General features: G+C 39.7%; 1 protein-coding gene across 1 annotated transcript in view; it reads right to left on the bottom strand.

Moving 5' to 3' along the window:
* The window catches only part of tpk1 (thiamin pyrophosphokinase 1), a 57994-nt gene that overhangs the window by 4734 nt on the left and 35403 nt on the right, over positions 1-17857 (bottom strand). The window contains exon 8 of the mRNA XM_070927888.1: positions 15535-15643. Coding sequence (XP_070783989.1) covers positions 15535-15643 — 109 coding nt within the window. The remainder of the gene's footprint in view (positions 1-15534; positions 15644-17857) is intronic.

Here is a 17857-nt window from a genome sequence, read left to right as displayed (position 1 = left end):
CATAGCTACAAAATGATCATAAGATTTCTGCCTCAGCACACTGTGATTATATTACACTCAGAAAGGAGAGGACTTGTCAAGAATGAAGAAGTTTTCAGTGGTAAAAGTGATGACTGGTGTAAGTAACAAACCTACCATGAGAGGCAGCAGAGGGCTACATTAGGAAGCATTAGGACTCAGGCTCAACAGTATAGTAGAACCTACATTTACACACATTATGTCTGTCCGCCTCTCATACACACATCTATTTACAAACATGCACACACACACACAGTTATAGACACGCACACATATGCGCGTGCAAGCTCTTTACCGAGCACAAAAGGCTTTCAGATGGCTTCATTAGTAATCCCCTCCTCAAAGCTGATACCGATCAATAACGGCCCCCGTTGCAGAGGGGACCGAAATGAGCGTTGCACCCTCCAGTGATAACAATGGAGATGTTTGCTGCCTGTAATTGCATTTCCAGCGCCACAGCCGAAAGGGCCCGTCAGCTGTAAGTAGACCGTATTTACACAACAAATTACCCAGGAGAGAGGGTGGGCAAGGAGAGAAGACACTGGCAGACACTCACACTGCAGTGGACAGGTAGAGGGGGAATTACAGGTGTTAGGGGCCATTTTTGAAAGGCTGAGAGGACTGTTGCTGCTCTATTTTTGCCTCTCCATGTGTTTTTATAAACAGGTTCTCGAAAGATGTGTTAAAGGTGCCGCATGAAGCATTTTTAAGCACTGAAACATTAGTGTCAAATTATCTGTGATATGTTAGTGCACTCGCTATAATCACAAACAGGACCGCGGTCAAGAGAACTGGTCTATCTAAAGCTTCCCTTTATGTAAACATTAAGAATTAAGAAAAAATTAAGACCATATTTTCCATAAAATAATGTTTTGCAAAGATTACACTGATCTGTGAACCTTTGTTTCACTTAATTAATGCTAATTTTGACTTATCACTTGTAATGAAGGAAGAAATCGTTCATCGACAGGAAAACACAACACATCACACCTTTAAAATAACACCAAGCTATTCACTGTGATCCCAGGTACTCCAACACTAACAAACACACAATTGCATTTTCCCTTTTCCCATGTACGTGAATGTTTTTAGCGTGAAACATGTGTCCCACTTAAACACGACTTGTCATCGAGAGGCAAATTGAAATCATTCAGTCGGGGGCTACATCCTCCACTTCTTCAGACCAGTGTGCTATCAAATTTCATCACGCTTCACAGTTTGAGAGAGAAAATCATTTTCTATAAATCATGTTTGTTCAATACTGAGCTGTCCAATTACTAAAATGAGGTGAATATATGAGTGCGTTTTGCACAAATTCTGCTGTTCTCTAGCCACCTTCAGAGAGGCACTGCACATCATTGCAATAAATAGACAGTATAGAATCCATACTTAGATGGGAGAGTAATAAGAGAAAAACGAAATAGAAATATTTAATGGGGCCAAGTCTGATCTAAGGTTTGTTTCACCTTAGATCCACCAATACACTGTATTCATTTAAAAAAAGAATTTATCTTTCAAGAACCTGAAATGAATGAATTATAAGCTCAAGTTATATCTAACTCGAACAGGAAAGAAAATCCAGATTCTCTTATTTTGGAACAACTTTAAGGCTTACTGGTTGAAGCATTCAGATGTAAAACTACATTAGAGCCTCTCAGAGTTTTGTTTGTATGGTTGATTCAAGTCCTTTGGAGTGTGAACAATGATCACACTCCATGAAAAAACAAAAAGTCAACTGATATTATATAACATGTACAACTACTTCCAATTTTAGTTGTGGTAATAAAGTAAAACCAACAATAAAATGAGATTTTGAATATCAATAGAAATGTTGCTGTTCTATTCAAGAAATCTTGCACTGTGCATATTATATCAGCCTGTAATTTCAATACAGCAGTGTCTTTCTTTTTCTCCACCTGACATTCTCCTTATTTTTAAGGCTATTTATTGGCCATGACATGAGCCAAGGCGTGCACTAGCAGCGTTAGCACCATCTGCTGTGCAATGATAGCCGCTTCCATTAAATGTTTATGATGGCGCTGCTGGGTTTGTCTAAGAGTGTGAGGTGACAAACACTGTTCTGGCTTAAGTTGACCTTCAGATAAGAAAACTCGTCTCTGCTGGGAATGAGGTATCAGTCAGTCGAAAGACACAAAAGTGCAAACAGACAGGCGCAAATATATTATCAGCAAATAATATATTTTGATATTAGAGGGTTGTTGTAGGGATATGTCATTATTCATGTGTCTTTCTTGATGGAGGGTTTGAGCAGATAAATTGATAGGGTTGATGTCTTTGTGCAAATTAATATCCTGTCAAGAATACTGTGTAGTTTACTGTGTATGTGTGTGCATGTGTCTTTTATTAAAGTAGGTTATAGCTAATGCATATTTGGTCCAAAATACGTGAATTTGCCTGTGCACGCGTGCACTCCTCCTCACTAGGATGCAGCTCCACTGGGGGTACTAGCAGCCGTTCACATCAAACTGCTCTTCATTCCTCCTCTGCCCCCGTGTGTGATGTGCACAGCGTCAGAAATCTACAGATCCATAAATAAAACCATAAAACAGCAGTTTTCCCTCCCGCTGCCACACTGCACCAGTACAGAATACATACACTTTTCATTTCCCCTCTCTAGGACCTTGGTGAGTGGGAGTGAAGGAGAGAGGGAGGAAATGAGAGGGGAGAGAGAAAGAGTTAGGAGAGGGAAGGGGGAGTAGAAGGGCAGAGAGTGGCGGTGTCATTATGTGGAAAGGTGTAGCAGAGGAAGAGAACGAGAGAGAACATGTAGAAAGGGATATGAAAGAAAAAGCAAGACGGAGAGATAAAGGGAGAATAGATTCATTTCTTTAGACTGAATCCCTGAAAGAATGAGACAAAAACACTAGGCGAGAGTACAGACAGAAAAACAGAGGCAGGGAGAGAAGGAAAGAGATATGAAAAGAATAGGAGAAGGTCAGGGAGCGTGTTTGCATCTCAAGACACAGGAGGAAAAGGAGAGATCTTACAGTAGAGATGTCTGCCTCTGGCAGGGACACTGGGTAAGACCTCACTGAACCACGTTTGTCAGACACATCTATCTGTTTGACTATGAGATAAAGCACACTTCTTTACCCTCTGAAAACAATCTTTTTCCAGTATTTAGAATGTCTCCTGAATACTGAAACCTCAGGCTGCACACACTGTTAAAAGCTTTGGCTGTAGCGCTTCATCTCAGCGGCTAAAGCAAAACATTGAAGGCAGTCTTGTCAACATATTCTTGGATTTATGGTTTCTGAATTCATATAAAAATGTTTTCCCCCCGCTGTTAATAAGGCTGTTGTGTTTGAGAGTTTGAACCAGTCAGCACAGCACAAAAGCATGAGGCCAGTCGGAAGGCTGTCTACAAACTATTTTTATCACTGCCTTAACAAGTGGGTCAAAGGTTACAGAACAATGCCCATGAAGCAGTAAAGGTGCTTTAAGATACTCATACTGCATGTCTAAATTGTCTTAATGCCGTACATCTGTATCCTCTCACAGTGATTCTTCATGTTCAGAGTGTAACTAAAAATGTGGAACATGTAGTCAAGTCCTTATTAAAACACTCTCTCATTTGCATGCCGATGTGTTTGTGAAGGCTTACATTTCATAAACAGCATGCTCTCATTAACAGTGCGGGCAAGCTTTCTAATCTTGCTCAAAGTTTACTTTTAATTAAGATTTCTCAATTGCTTCAGCTCTCTAAGAGACTTTGCCGCCGAAATCCATCTGTGTTCACGTGTTTGTTTTTTTAACAAACTCTGCACCTGCCTACATTGGATTTGTGCATGTGTATCTTCACATCTCATGTAGATGTGTGTGTTCACAGGCATATTGAGGCGCTGGTGCCTTGAAATGTCGCGTACGTCCCTGTGTCTTTGGGCAGCACTGTGAGAATGAGTTGAGAAACCCTATCTGGTGGGTAATTTGAAGGTAATTTACCATTCTGATGACATTTTAAACACTGTGCTAGAAATAGTGTATGTGAGTAGCTTTATCTGTGTATTAAATGTAGTATTTGGAAGGGCTGGAGAATGACAGACAGAGAGAGTGAGAGGGAACGAAAATGTATCATGGTGTATGTCATTTTAGAGCATGATAGAGATACGGTGTAGTGCATTTTCTGGAAATCCAAATGAGAAACCACTTAGAGATAAAAGTAGCAGCTGTGATATGGACAAACTCAAATATTGTGATATTTTAAACAAATGCTGAGGAAATGCAGATGAAAATATGTTGTGATGAAGATCACGTGATATGATCAAAAGCTCCAGAAATGCCAACTGTTTTTTCCAAAGTTGAGAATGAACTTTCAATCTCAACTTTCAAGCCAACATGTTCGAAAAGCCCTTAAAGTGCTCAGGAAAAAATGGAAATTTCATCTACAACTCTATGACAACAAACCCCATCTGCTGAAGAAGACCATGTGACATGATCAAAAGCTCAAGAACAGCTACTAAATGGGCCAAACTCACAAAATGACAAAAAAATGATCATGATTAATTTTACTGGGCCAGAACACACTTAACTTTCCAGCAAGAGCCATGCATTGTATTTTCATTCTGTAATTGCCTCTCTGTATAATAGATTCCAATGTTACGTTTTACTCATGCTTTGCACACGGAAACGCAACCTCAAGCATATGTTTCCGCTCCAAGTCGATTTTCCTTGCAGGTGACCAACACTTAATACTGTGCCCAAAATTTAAGATATATCTTAAGATTTGGTAAGATATGTCGAGATTGAATGTATTTATTGCCCAACTCTAGTGTGCATGTGTGTATGTTTCAGTTTGTGCTTGAATGTGTGTGAGTATCTGATGCTCATTAGTACATGGATGTATAAGCCTGATGAAACTGTTGTAAGAAACAGGGTTGGAGCCAGTGTTGTGGAGTACTGGCAGCTTATTTGCATATCAAGCTGAATGGAAACCTTACAGAGGAAAGCCTCCTCAGCCTCTCTGTCATCACTGGGCTGACAGCTATTGTTCATGGTCCACAGAAGTTTCTCTCGTTCTTTGTCACATGCATAACACACACTCACACACACATATGTATATATATCTGCATACAAACATAAAAGGAAACTAACACGCAGTGAAACACAAACAAGAGCACAATGAAACAAGTGCACATGCACACTTGCACGCCCACAAATACTAAACACAAGCATATAAAAGAAAAGATACATTCATACCCACCCACACACAACACACACACACACACACACACACACACACACACACACACACACACACACACACACACACACACACACACGCTTTGTGGGCAAGAGTTGGTTTGTGGATGACAGCTATTCAAATTTGTTGTTCATTATGATCCACGCTAAGCCGAAAACATCATGACGAAGCAGGTTTTAACACACACACACACACACACACACACACACACACACACACACACACACACACACACACACACACACACACACACACACACACACACACACACACACACCGTGCTAGAGGCCATAACTCAGACTATGTAGCTGCAGGATGAAGGCTTTTTAATATTAAGCTGTCAGATGGGAGCGTGCCGAGTCACAAAGAAATGACTAAGGAGGTTTTCTGCATGCCAGCACATAACACACACGCGCACACACACATATTGGATGGTAGTTGTGTCAGTCACACATGGAGACCTATTGTCTCACTGCCCTTCATAACCATAATCATCCATAAGGGCTTTGGTTTTTACTTGTTGGAGTAAGAATAATAAAGTTTTGAGGTGATTTAAAAGTCCTCCAAATGCACACTAGGAGGGATTTCCTCCGCTGACAATAGCTCTTGACCCCCATTTACTTCTTACAGCACATAATAAATGGCCGCCAATGAGATGCATAATGGGAAATGTTTTAAAATAAAGCATTAAGCCTGAGGCATGTGTTGGTCATTTATACCGAAGCTGCCATGGTTGTGACTGAGCTCCACAATGCATTTCAAAACCACTGGAGAGATGTTTCTGTGTGTGAGAGTTTAAAGTGTTTATTTCAAAGCCCAAAAAATGTGATCAGCAGTGGCCTCTGACTTCCACTCAGGACAAAGGCTGAGCTCCAAGTATAGGTGACAATCATGTCATGTTATCCCTAAAATATTAGAAAGTCTACTAACAAACATTAGCATTAAGTCTCTATAACAGCTGAAAAAGTGCCAAAACATCTGATACGTTTCTGAACTTGATCAACTTTGGGGCTGTGCTTTGATATTGCCACATCTTGCACATCGTAGCACTGTAATAAAACTTTATTTGGCAATAAAATCATCGCAAAATAAGAATCTTTGTCTTCTGGTATCAAGCCCTAGGAGACAGCAGTAATATTGATTGGGCTGTCATGACTTCACATATATAATTTTCACTTTAATCATACACAGGCCATAAAAGCCATGGAAGATGGCTGTCCTTAAAAGACATCGCCTGAAGCCAGAGGCAACAGATTGAATACGTCGGCCATTTAAACTGAGTACAATGTGTTTTATGTGAATCAACTCAAAGCCAGACTTTTTCATACCTTCCGTTCACAGTGCATGTGTCTGTTTAGCTTGAGCTCCTGTGTAAATGAAGGTATAAGATCTATACAAATCCTTTTAATGACTGCCAAGAAAAGTTTTGTCTCCCAAAAGTAGTCTTCATATCACTAATGTAAATGCACTGAACCACTCTACAAAAGCAATAATCATAAAAGCAAATGATAGGGGAGAAAATTAAGAAATAAGCTGAGACACGTTCATGTTCTGTCTTTTATAATATTTGAGAGTTTCAAAAGTCCAGCTCTCCAATAACAAGTTATAAAATGTCCTCAACAATTTCCTCAAAAAAAGCCTTCCTGAATAAAATACTAATAATGGTACAACAGAGTATGTCCTTATTTAGTGTGCAACTGCCATGGATCCATGTTTTTGAGCTGCAGCATTATCAAGGCCTACAAGTGTGTGTGTGTGTATGTACATATATACACACACTAATTATAAATAACAGTGAGCTTAAGTGGGTTAAATAGATTGCTTCTTACTGGCATGCATTGAAAGAGCTTCTCATTACACTTTATGCTTAATCTGTGTATGTGTGTGTTTAGCACAGGGATATGGTGTCATTATGTCATTAATTATTTGCAGAAGGTAATAGAGGATTCTTGCCTATTGCTCTTATGGACGCTTGTGTCTGGTGCTCCTGATGCTTCAAGGGAAAAAAGAATGCAATGATGTGTACGTGTGTGTTGAGGAAAGGAATAATGACCTTGACTTCATGTCACAGTTGTTTCTTATGGTAACTAAGACAAAGATGAAAAAACACGGAAAATAATTCATGTCATTAACATCCCAACTACAGTTCTTAGTGAGTTCAATATGCGATATCAGTGTGTGTCGGAGGCTTGCCGAGCTGAATATATCTCCAGCTCTGCAAGATTGCATTCCAAACACAGCTAAACATTATAATCAGTGTAAATAAATCCATAACGCTAGAGAGAGTACAGAGCATACCCCAACCTCCAAATAAGTCTAAGCATTAATGTGGTTGAACATTCACATATGCACACACACATGAGCATAGTGTGATCAGTCTGAAGGTCGCTGTGCTAGAGCTGAGCTTGTCAGTGGGTAAGTCCTCTCTGCTGCTTTCATGGCTGTGGAGACTCAGTGACATCCCTTTATGTCAGATTAATGTTACAGTAGTTATTTGCTGTGGGCGATCCACTGCCACTCATTTTCTGCAGGGTGGAGCAAGGGCAATGGAATGCACAACAGCAAAGCAAATGAGCAGGGAAAAGTAGAGGTTAGGGCTACTTAATGCAAATAAATTGGCAGGGGTCTTAAAGCGTTACTGCAGGCAACACCAATCAACAATCGGAGCCTGGCCAACAAGAGATTGGTCTGGGTTTATGTGCCCGGGCATGACCAATCAAAAGTGCAAAGAACTCGCACTTATTTAGCATAATCATTGGTATCAGCAACCCAGTTTGAGCCTAAAGGATCTGAGAAAAACAGTCTGAGTCTGTCATTGCTTATGATACAAATATTTCAGCTTGCAAGAAAGTCCAACATATTGCAGGACTTTCCAATGTATTTTGGTATTAAATAAGGACCATATTTAATAAGAGATACAAAATTATGCTCACCAGCTTTCCTTGACATTTTATCTTTATCCCTTCTTAAACCCCCTGACTAAAGCAGTAATGGACTGCACTTCCACCTTTGCATATACAGCTAACAACATTAAAAACAGCCTGTGGTAGAAGCCCGAGGGTAAGTGCAAAAGACCTGAAAAGCTTTACCTTTTAAGGGTTTTCACACTTTGTCTGTTTCAACCTCTCATGAGAACTTAACCATTTTGTGTGCATATACTGTACGGTCAAACCAAACTCAGTGTGTGGTTCATTTTGAGGTCTGAATTGAAATGTGTAATGTGAACTTTAAGGGCCCCAGTACACGTCATGTTTTTGCATTTACAATTATAAATCTTAAGGCTGAATTCTATGCAGGTGGAACAAGCAAATCAAGCTAAAAACAAACATCAGGAAAGCTTCCACAGATGGCCGCTTCATTATTTGGTCCAAGAAAGGATCAGATGTAGTGCTTGACATTTAGAATACGGACAAATTGAACAAACAAAACTAGAGACTAGAGACTTCTGGTGAGATTGCAGCAGAGCAGCAAGTCAGGAGGCCTAAAATGGACAAAGAGAGAAGAATAAGTTTAAAGAAAACCTATAAATTCCTATTGGTATCCAATAATGGCATATACCTACTAGGTCAAACAGAGGACGGAGAAGAAGAATCTGCCTTCTCTAAGTAAAAAGAGAAGTTTTTGGATTAGCATGAGTACAAGAGTAAGAATATGGAACCTGAGAAACTGTCATTTTATTGAATTAAATTATTGTTTGCCTGAATATATTTATAAAACAACACTTTCAACACTTCTTGAGCTGAGAAGAAGCCATCAGTAGAAGAGTTGAGACCACCTCCTTCCTCAACTCCAGGGTGACATTATTGAATAAGGGTTGGAGAAAGCTCCGTACTACGTTATACAACCACAGCAGTCTGTGGAGCCTGAAACAGAAACCCTAAAGCATGTCCTACTCTAAGACAGATGTCAAAAGCCGCAAGAAATCTGCTGCCACTGTGAGACCAGATCAGAAGGAGCAGTATCAATGAGAGAAACAAGTCATCGTCTTTTTTTTTCGTCATGAAAGAAGGTGGATGCCCGGTTACGGCAAGATTGCCATATAAATAGCAAACCATCAACATGATGGTGCAGGGAAAGTCTCTATTGAATTTTGTCTTGTTTTCATGTCACACTATCAAGACTTACAAAAGAAAACTACACAGGGAACCTGTAAAGGAACATTTGACATTTCAGGAAATACCCTAAATTAGCTATTTGCTTTCTCAGTACAAAAACGAAAGTTTCAAAACATGTGGTGGTGTTACTGGACTATTACTTGGCCGGGCAAAGTTCTTCCACGAGTCTCCACTGGTCATCTGCCAACCTCACGGCGATGACGCACAAAGTAAAACTACAAATTATAGTTTTCACATTTGGGTTTTTATATGGATGAAACAAACAAGACACAATGTGTTAATCAGTGAGCTTTAGGCTAGCCGTTTCCCCATTTTTAGTCTTTATGCTAAGCTCAGCTAACCAGCTGCTGACTGTAGATCATATTTACAGATATTTCCCAAAACGTATACTACAATCATATTGAAATATCTCTGAGATTAATCTAAGGGTTAAAGTAATAATAATAACCACATACTAATCTTTTTGTAACTTGAGAAACCTGCCTCCATCCTGTCACGTCAAAGCTAAGCAATGCTTCACCTACGTTGAACCCTGGTCAGGAGTGAAATCTCACAATTGCAAATTCAAGTTGATAGCATGAATTTATCCATTTAGTCAAACATATAACAAATCTGCACTGCCTCTGTCTGAAATACAGGGTACAGAAGTCTCAACAGAGATTGGGTCAACAGTAAAAAGTAGGAGGTTGGGTGAAAAGTGCAAAACAAGAAGAAATAAATAAACTGGAAGAAGAAGCTGAATTCTGTCAGTCTGAAGTCTGTCTGCAGTACAAACTCATACCTGTGGTATCAACTGTAATCTGATATCAGATAATTGGAACAATAAAAAACAGAGGAGGATGATTAGATGAAGATATCAGGGAACAAGAACTCAATGGAACAAAATGGAAAGGCAAAGAATACTTTCTTGGAAATTGACTACATTACAGCCGAGTTTGTGTGTGTACGTGTGGGTATATGTGTGTACGTGTGTGTGCGTGCATGTGTGTACGTGTGTGTGCGTGTGCATACAAGCTCCTGCTAAAAGCTCCTACACACTTCCCAACAGTTTCCATAATCCTCTATTTCCTGCTGTGTGTCAGCATCTTCAAACATCAAATGAACGAGACGTCTGCCATGTCTCTGTCTTTCCCTTTCATATGTCACCACATCACAACCTTTTTTTCATCCAGCTCTCACTTCTTTCTCAAAATCCTTCTTTTCTCTCCTTGCTTTTCTTTTTTTTCCTGACTCAGTCGCTCCCTGACTGTCAACCTCTCCCCTCGTCTCTCCAACGCTCTTCACATTTCACCTCACCCAACCATTTTGCGTGTTGCTCGTGTATCAACAAAGTTAGGCGTGGCATTGTCCTTGATCACATGACCAACCACTTGGCTCTGGTCACTGCAGAGCCTCTGTTGGAGTATCGGAATTCGATTTGGCACCTGGCAATTTTTACAAGCTAGTGGTAACTTCAATCACCATATTTATTTAGAGTGAATATACATACAGTCAATTCTCAAATAGTTATAATTTATTTACCTCAACTGCAGACAGAACCAGCCCTTTAATGGATACCATCACCTCTTAGGGTTAGTTTAATGTGAAACATTTGCAGGAAGTGTTGAGTTTCATTGGCAAAAGGAAAGAAAAGTAAAATAGAAGCAATTTGGAAAACGTAGTGATGAGAGCCGCATTTCTATCTAAAAGAGAAAATCAGAGCAGCAGAGTGGTAAGTATAACATGACTATGTTGCAGATGGAATTAGTGCTGTAAAAATGTACATCATGCTGAGTTTATTACGAGTTGTTTGATCATTTAAGTACCCGCGTTTCTTTGAGCATGTACACTATTCAAGTGTGTGTGTCTTTCACCATGTTGAAAGAAAGTAAGACTTGTTCAACCTCAGGGCTTTTCCTGATTAAAAGATGTTTATATCCAACAAATATTCTGAAGAATTGTATCTTTATAATTAGCAAAATCTATATTACCATATTTCCTTTTCCAACTTCATTTTCCTCATGCATGGAATGCAAATAATATAGAGACACCTCTTCAGAAGAAATGCTATGACTGTACAGGAGGCAAGGAGGCGGCATGTACTTTTTCCAAGCTCGTGTTTTCATGTGTGTGTTTCTGTCGTCTCTGTTAACATACTGTGTCTTTCCCTGGCTAGATGACAAAGACGCAGAGATGTTCTGGAGACAAGCCTGTCTACTTATCACATATAACTGGAAGGGTGTGTGTGCAAGTGACATATTAACATGGATTTTTAAAATCTTTCATGGGAAATGATATCATTAAGGAATATTCCCCTGAGCTACTGTCCAAATCCCACAGCCCACATATGCATGAATAAAAGTTCCGTCACGGACACAGACACAAGCAATAGCAGGACAATATGTGTGCACACACACAATGACAGTATTTACTGACTGTTTCCTGGGGGGATTTTAGAAGTGATGATTGAAAATTAAACATACTGAAGGTGATAAGTAGCTCAGCTGTCACAGTATCTAATAAGCAGAGGGAAGCGATAGCAGGGGAATGAGAGAGAGACAGAGACAGGAGGAGAAAGAGAGCAAATTGGAAGGTGAAGGGGAAGAACAAAAAAGAAAAATGACAGTAGGGAACGAGAGACAGTGTGAATTACGACAGCTTAGCATGTCAGTGAGAGAAGTGTCACATTCATGCCAACTCAGTCCATCTGTCTATCCAGTCAGTGCCCTCATCACCACATTCCATTCACTGCACCATACACAACATACACTGCCATCCTGCACGGCTATTAGCACATAGCAGTCACTTCATTATAAAATTGTGCACTCCCCTCCTACATTGTTACCTTTACTACACTGCAGTCACTTCATTATTTAGTAGTACACTCCCCTCCTTTAGTATCATTACCGCAGTGCAGTCCTTTTATTAGACAGCAGTCCCAAAGACTCTCAAGCCACAACCATCCAGGAGGCGTTCTCCACTGCCTCAGAGATGTTGCAGATTGCCCTTCCTCCTCTCTTTATTTTCCTCCTTCATTGCCCAAAAGGCTGGAGGCTCTGAACAGTTTGCTATGCACCTCTGATGAGGTGCTAGGTGATATGACTAAAAATCAATATCACAACATTATATATTTACCGTGACAATGATAAATTCACAAGTTCAAAATGATTATTTTTTAAGTACAATTGTAGCTCCCAGGCAGCTACAGTACAAGTCTGCATCAAACATCTGCTAAAAGAATCATGTTTTCAGTATGCTACATCATTAAGGCATCAGCGCGTATCTGTTGTTTTAAGATATAGAATTAACACGGAAAGGGGCAGAGAATGAAACTAAAGTGTGGTCAGTGTGTCAGCCCTGGACAGTATCAAGAGAAACTTATCCGACACACGAACATGAGCAAATTTAGGTTAGTTAATGACTCCTAATGTCAGTTTCAACTGTACACTACTGGCAAGCACCTTGCTTTCCAGCTTCCACGTCAACATCTACAAACCAGCACCTCTTACTTTTGTTTCTTATGGCTGTTTTTTGTTTCAAATGTATGTTCATTTGTTAGGTGCCCACTGATCTACCATTATCTGCAAAAATTTCTGAACAGATTGCTTCCGCCATGACCTTCGGGAGGTGACTGAGCTGCCAGCAGTGTCTCCTTTCTCCTGGTATCATGGGGCATCGACCCATGTGCTCCATGGTTCCAGTATAGTTGACCCTGTGGTGTCTCTGTTGGGCCCATGTGTCTTAAAAAGTCAATTAAACAAAATGACAAAAGCAAGTTTTCCCAACTGGTATCTAGCCATGTATTTTCTTGAGGATTTGAGATACCGCTAAACTTCTGCCACTACTCCAATACAAGGAAGGTAAATGGAATTGAGTGATAATTTCCCCATTTCCTATGTTAGGTATAGTTACCAATGTTAAATTGTGTGGTTCACAATTTTCATGTAAATAATAATAACAAGGTAAATCTCACTGAAATTTGTTGCAGTATGGGATCTTATATACCACAAACATAACAGGTTTGAAATTCATTGGGCCTTTTCTGTTTCAAAACCTCCCAGCTTTTAATTCTGAAACACAGCACTGTTCTCACTGTTTCAGACAAAATATAAATGATAGAAACTCAGGAAAAACAAACAAAAATTGGACAAGACAAACATTGTATCCTCTCCCTGTGAGCTCAAGCTCAGCTCTGTGAGCATACATGTGTACAGTGTCTGATCTAATTTCACAGCAATATAAATTATTCATCAGCTGACATAAAAAATATAATCACATGATATAATTAACTTGGACCAAGGATATCTCAGCTCATCCTGCACACTCCCCTGGAGTACAACAACCAGAATAAAAAGTTTGCTCAATAACCGACACTTAGGATCAAAACAACATGAATCATTGCAGAATTTTATTCTTTAAAGCAAAAGTTAAAGCAAGCTCTGGATGCAAGCAAAAAGTCTCCTTTGGGCCTACAAGGCTGTAATGGCTGACAGCCCAATACTCTCTTTATAGAAAGATCATATATTTTTCATCACAGAAAGGCTTTGAACCCAAGTGTGGGGGATCATTTCAATGGACTTCTAAAGAGTCTTAGTGTCACCCGAGAGTGGCGCAGATCTGATTTGGGCCCCGGAGCAAGTTGCACTGAAAACCCTTCAAAGGGTTCCTTCAGTAAAAACAAATGCAACAAAACAATGAAAGCTGGTATTAGAAGATGCACTGTTGCTATATGAACACTCATACATGCACCAGCCAAACATTTGAGAAAAAAAATGATATTCCTAATTTTTGTTTCATATTCTGGTCCTTGCTCCCAACCCCCAATGGGAAATAATTACTTCAAGCCTTCTAAATATGCATGTGATTAATTAGGCATCTTGTTATCACTGGCTAATCTGCATAGGACTCTCATGTATAAAGTCCCTCTCATTACCATTCAGAGGGCCATCTCACAGGTGTGCTGAGTAAATATACAACACACAATAGCTGATCAAAAAGTTAATAAACAGGGCTAGAGGCACGCACGCACACACGCACACTTGCATATTCAAACATGCATACAGACATGTACAAACAAGCACAGACGCACACGCGTGCTTGCTCAAGTGTATAGACTCCCATAAACGTACACACATGCATACACAGACACAGAGAGTGGATACCCACAAAGAAGCAGACACATCATGCAACCCCACTGACAGAAGGTCCAGGTTTCCCTCGTACTGGTGGCAGTTTGGTCTGTGCCAACTCATTAAGAACACAGCTGGCCGTAAGACTTAGAGTGGGGTAAGACCACAGGGGTCCTCAGACGGGTGTCTGACTGGATTTTCACACAATGTTCAAGAGTATAAAAGCTCATTGTGGCACGTATGTGTCTTCAATGTACGAAACCTGTTTAAACTGCAGCTTCATTTGAGTGAAGCAAATTAAGCATCTGTACTTTACTGCATCATCTTATTATGCATGTTGAAAATTCAGTGGAAGTTGTCTCCACTGTGAATGCAAAAGGGAAGGGAGCAGGACTTGATGTTAAATTCCCCCTGTGATATCAGCAGAGCAGTCTTCCAACCTCTGCTAGAATATCAAGATCCTCTCCTTAACTACAGACCTGAGACACTTATCTCCAGGCAACATATCGCCACAAATCAGTCAAACATGTATCTTGGTTATTTTGCACTGTTTCACCAGCAAAATAAATAAGAGTGAGACAATGGCCTTAATGAAATATTTTAGCAAAACACTTAAACATTACAGTATTTGTTAGGAGGATTCTGTCATGCAGTGTGAAATTCTTTTTACTCCATGGTAACATTTTTATGAATTAAACTTTGCCACAAACTATGTGGTAATTTTAGGGGCACCAATTATGCTAATGATCAAATATCACCCTAGTGCACCCCAGTTAAGAGGGTTGGTCCAAGTCCAACCTGGAACACTCATAAAAGCTTCAAAGAAACATTTGTTTAAGATAAGAATACAAAAATGTTCTTGCATGAGGCTGATCTATTTAGTTTTTTCACATATATTTTTTAGTTGTATTAATCAGAATCAGGATTTTTGTTAACTTTCAGGCTTAATTTGTACACATTGTTTTCACAAGAGGGGAAAAAAAGAGTATTTTTTAACAGAACCTACAAACACAGACTAATTACTGGTTGCAGAGCATCCTACAAATGCTAAAAATTAAAAAAGGGGACTTACTCAGGTTCCATTTGAGTCCAGTAGTAACTGTTTGGCAAGGTCCACCTACTGGAATGAGGCTGCACCAGTCCCCCTCCAAGCCTGTGTTCACCCCTAGTCTGTGGCAGCCCTGCAGACACACAGCATGAGAGTGAAAATGAATGAGTATTTGTCTGCATGTGAGTGTGTGTGTGTGCGCCACAGTCGACGACAGGTGGAAACAATGAGATAAAAAAAAAAGAAGAAAAAGAGAAAACAAATTTGAAGCAAGACTTCTTAAACTTCCCAAGCCACAAATGAGAAACTGAACTTCTCCGCCCAGAGACCAAGGCTCATTAAAATAAATGATTGCTCTTGTCAATGCTGCAAGCCATATTCAGTTTCTATCGTGCTTAAAAAGGATACCTTGTCATTTTGAAATATAGTCTATTTTACTGTGTGTCACATGCATTCAAAAGATTTTTGAATGCAATAACCCATGTTGGTTAGACTTCTATGAATACTTCACTTGAAGCCAATGGGCAGTGTATACTATAGCGTATTTTATTAGCTTAGAAAGAACAGTAGTTATGAAGGATGGGGGATGACGTTTGACAGTGTGAAAAAGTCATTGCCAATGGTGTCTAAGACACAGAAATGTACTGTTACAGTGAAGTCTATGAAGTGCTCTACAGAGAAAACAAACATGAACAAAATTTCAAAACATCATGGTATCCCTTTGAGAAACTAGGGCTTGGTGAAAAGATCATCACGTAGTTTAGGTGCAAGGTAGTGTCACTCTACAGGCTCTTCAGGCTGAATAATGATTTTGCTCTGAATGCACTGGTTATAATAGCCTGAATGTAAAAAGGTCAAAAACAGTTTCATTCACAGCATACACAAGAAACACCTCAATCTCATTACAGCACATACACAAGGATTTGTTAAGGAAACGTTGCATCTGCAGGAAACGAAAAATGCCTGAAAATGTGATAATTATATATCATAAACATTTAAATCAGCAGGCTACAAGTGCCATGTACTGCCATACACCCAAGCATAAATACAAAGACAAAAAGCACTGACAGGTAGAACTTAGATCAGTCATCTAAAAGGGTCATATAGACACAGACAAAGACAGCAAAAACAGGCACACTCAATTAAGAGTTTGAAATCTTTAAAAGTGTGACAGGTTTAAAGAAAAGTTTCCTTTGCTTGGCCTCCTGGAGCTGCGGGGCCGGAGGGAAGGAATGATGGGAAAATCCTAAGCTTTGGAGCATTTGGTGTTCAGGAAACATCCCTGAGGTTGTTTTCTATACATAAACACAGTCTCTTTGTGTAAGTGTGTCAGAGCTAAAACAAATGCATGTGCACCTACACAGGAACACACACACACATATGCAGCAGAGACTCCACTCGAGAGTACAATACACTACAATAGCAACTTTTTAGCTGAGACATGGAGAGGAAGAGGGATGAAGATGAACTCAGGGAAAGTCAAATTTTTTAAAAGTTAACTGATGACTGTTTACACAAATCTAATGCAGTGTAAACAATGAGTGAATGATGCGGATAATATTACAGTATATATTGTTATCACTTTTTGTTTTTTAAACATTTGATTTCTACAAGCAAAACTGAGACTTTTCTCTTTGTTGTCTTGCAATTATTATACTAAATTTTCCATTTCAGTAAGGAACAGACCATCCTGGGTCAGTTATTTACCTCATGTTTATACTTATGTTATATTTGAATGCCACACCGTTGCTAACTTGCTCCAGCACAGCAGAAGTTGGGATGAGTTAACATACCTCAGGTATCACACTTTATCATTTAAATCAGCTCTTGTACTGACAAGTTTCACTCCTCAAAAGGGCATCAGGAAAACACGCCCATACATTTGACCTGGAGTGTGAGCTTATAGAATGATTTATAGCACAGATTGGGCTGACACAGCGCTGTGCATCGCCTGTTCCACAACACAGAGAGCAGGCTTTCTCAAGTGTCTTCAGGGGCTGGGATGCTAACTCGAGTAAATGTGGCTCTGCTTGGCCCTCTGACCGAGACTCAACAGAGCAGACAGCAAAAGAAAAACCAACAAAACCGACGAACTCAGTCCAACTTTTTTCCTTTTTTTAGACCCAAATCGAGTAAATTTAGCGTCACCTTGGGACCTAGACTGATTAAAACATCCTCTTGTCGTGTGGGGACTTAGAATAAACAAGCCTGCAGCCCTTGCAGTGTCCCTACCCATAATTTAATAAAAGACATGAGAATTACGCAATGCCCTGAGCCAGCTATAGAAAACACAAGACTTCTGCATATTTCCCAAAGATAGCATAATAACACTTTGACACCTCATCTG

This window comes from Enoplosus armatus, chromosome 21 (genome assembly GCF_043641665.1).
Source record: "Enoplosus armatus isolate fEnoArm2 chromosome 21, fEnoArm2.hap1, whole genome shotgun sequence".
NCBI classification, from domain to species: domain Eukaryota; kingdom Metazoa; phylum Chordata; class Actinopteri; order Centrarchiformes; family Enoplosidae; genus Enoplosus; species Enoplosus armatus.
This window is presented reverse-complemented; position numbering and strand designations above follow the sequence as displayed.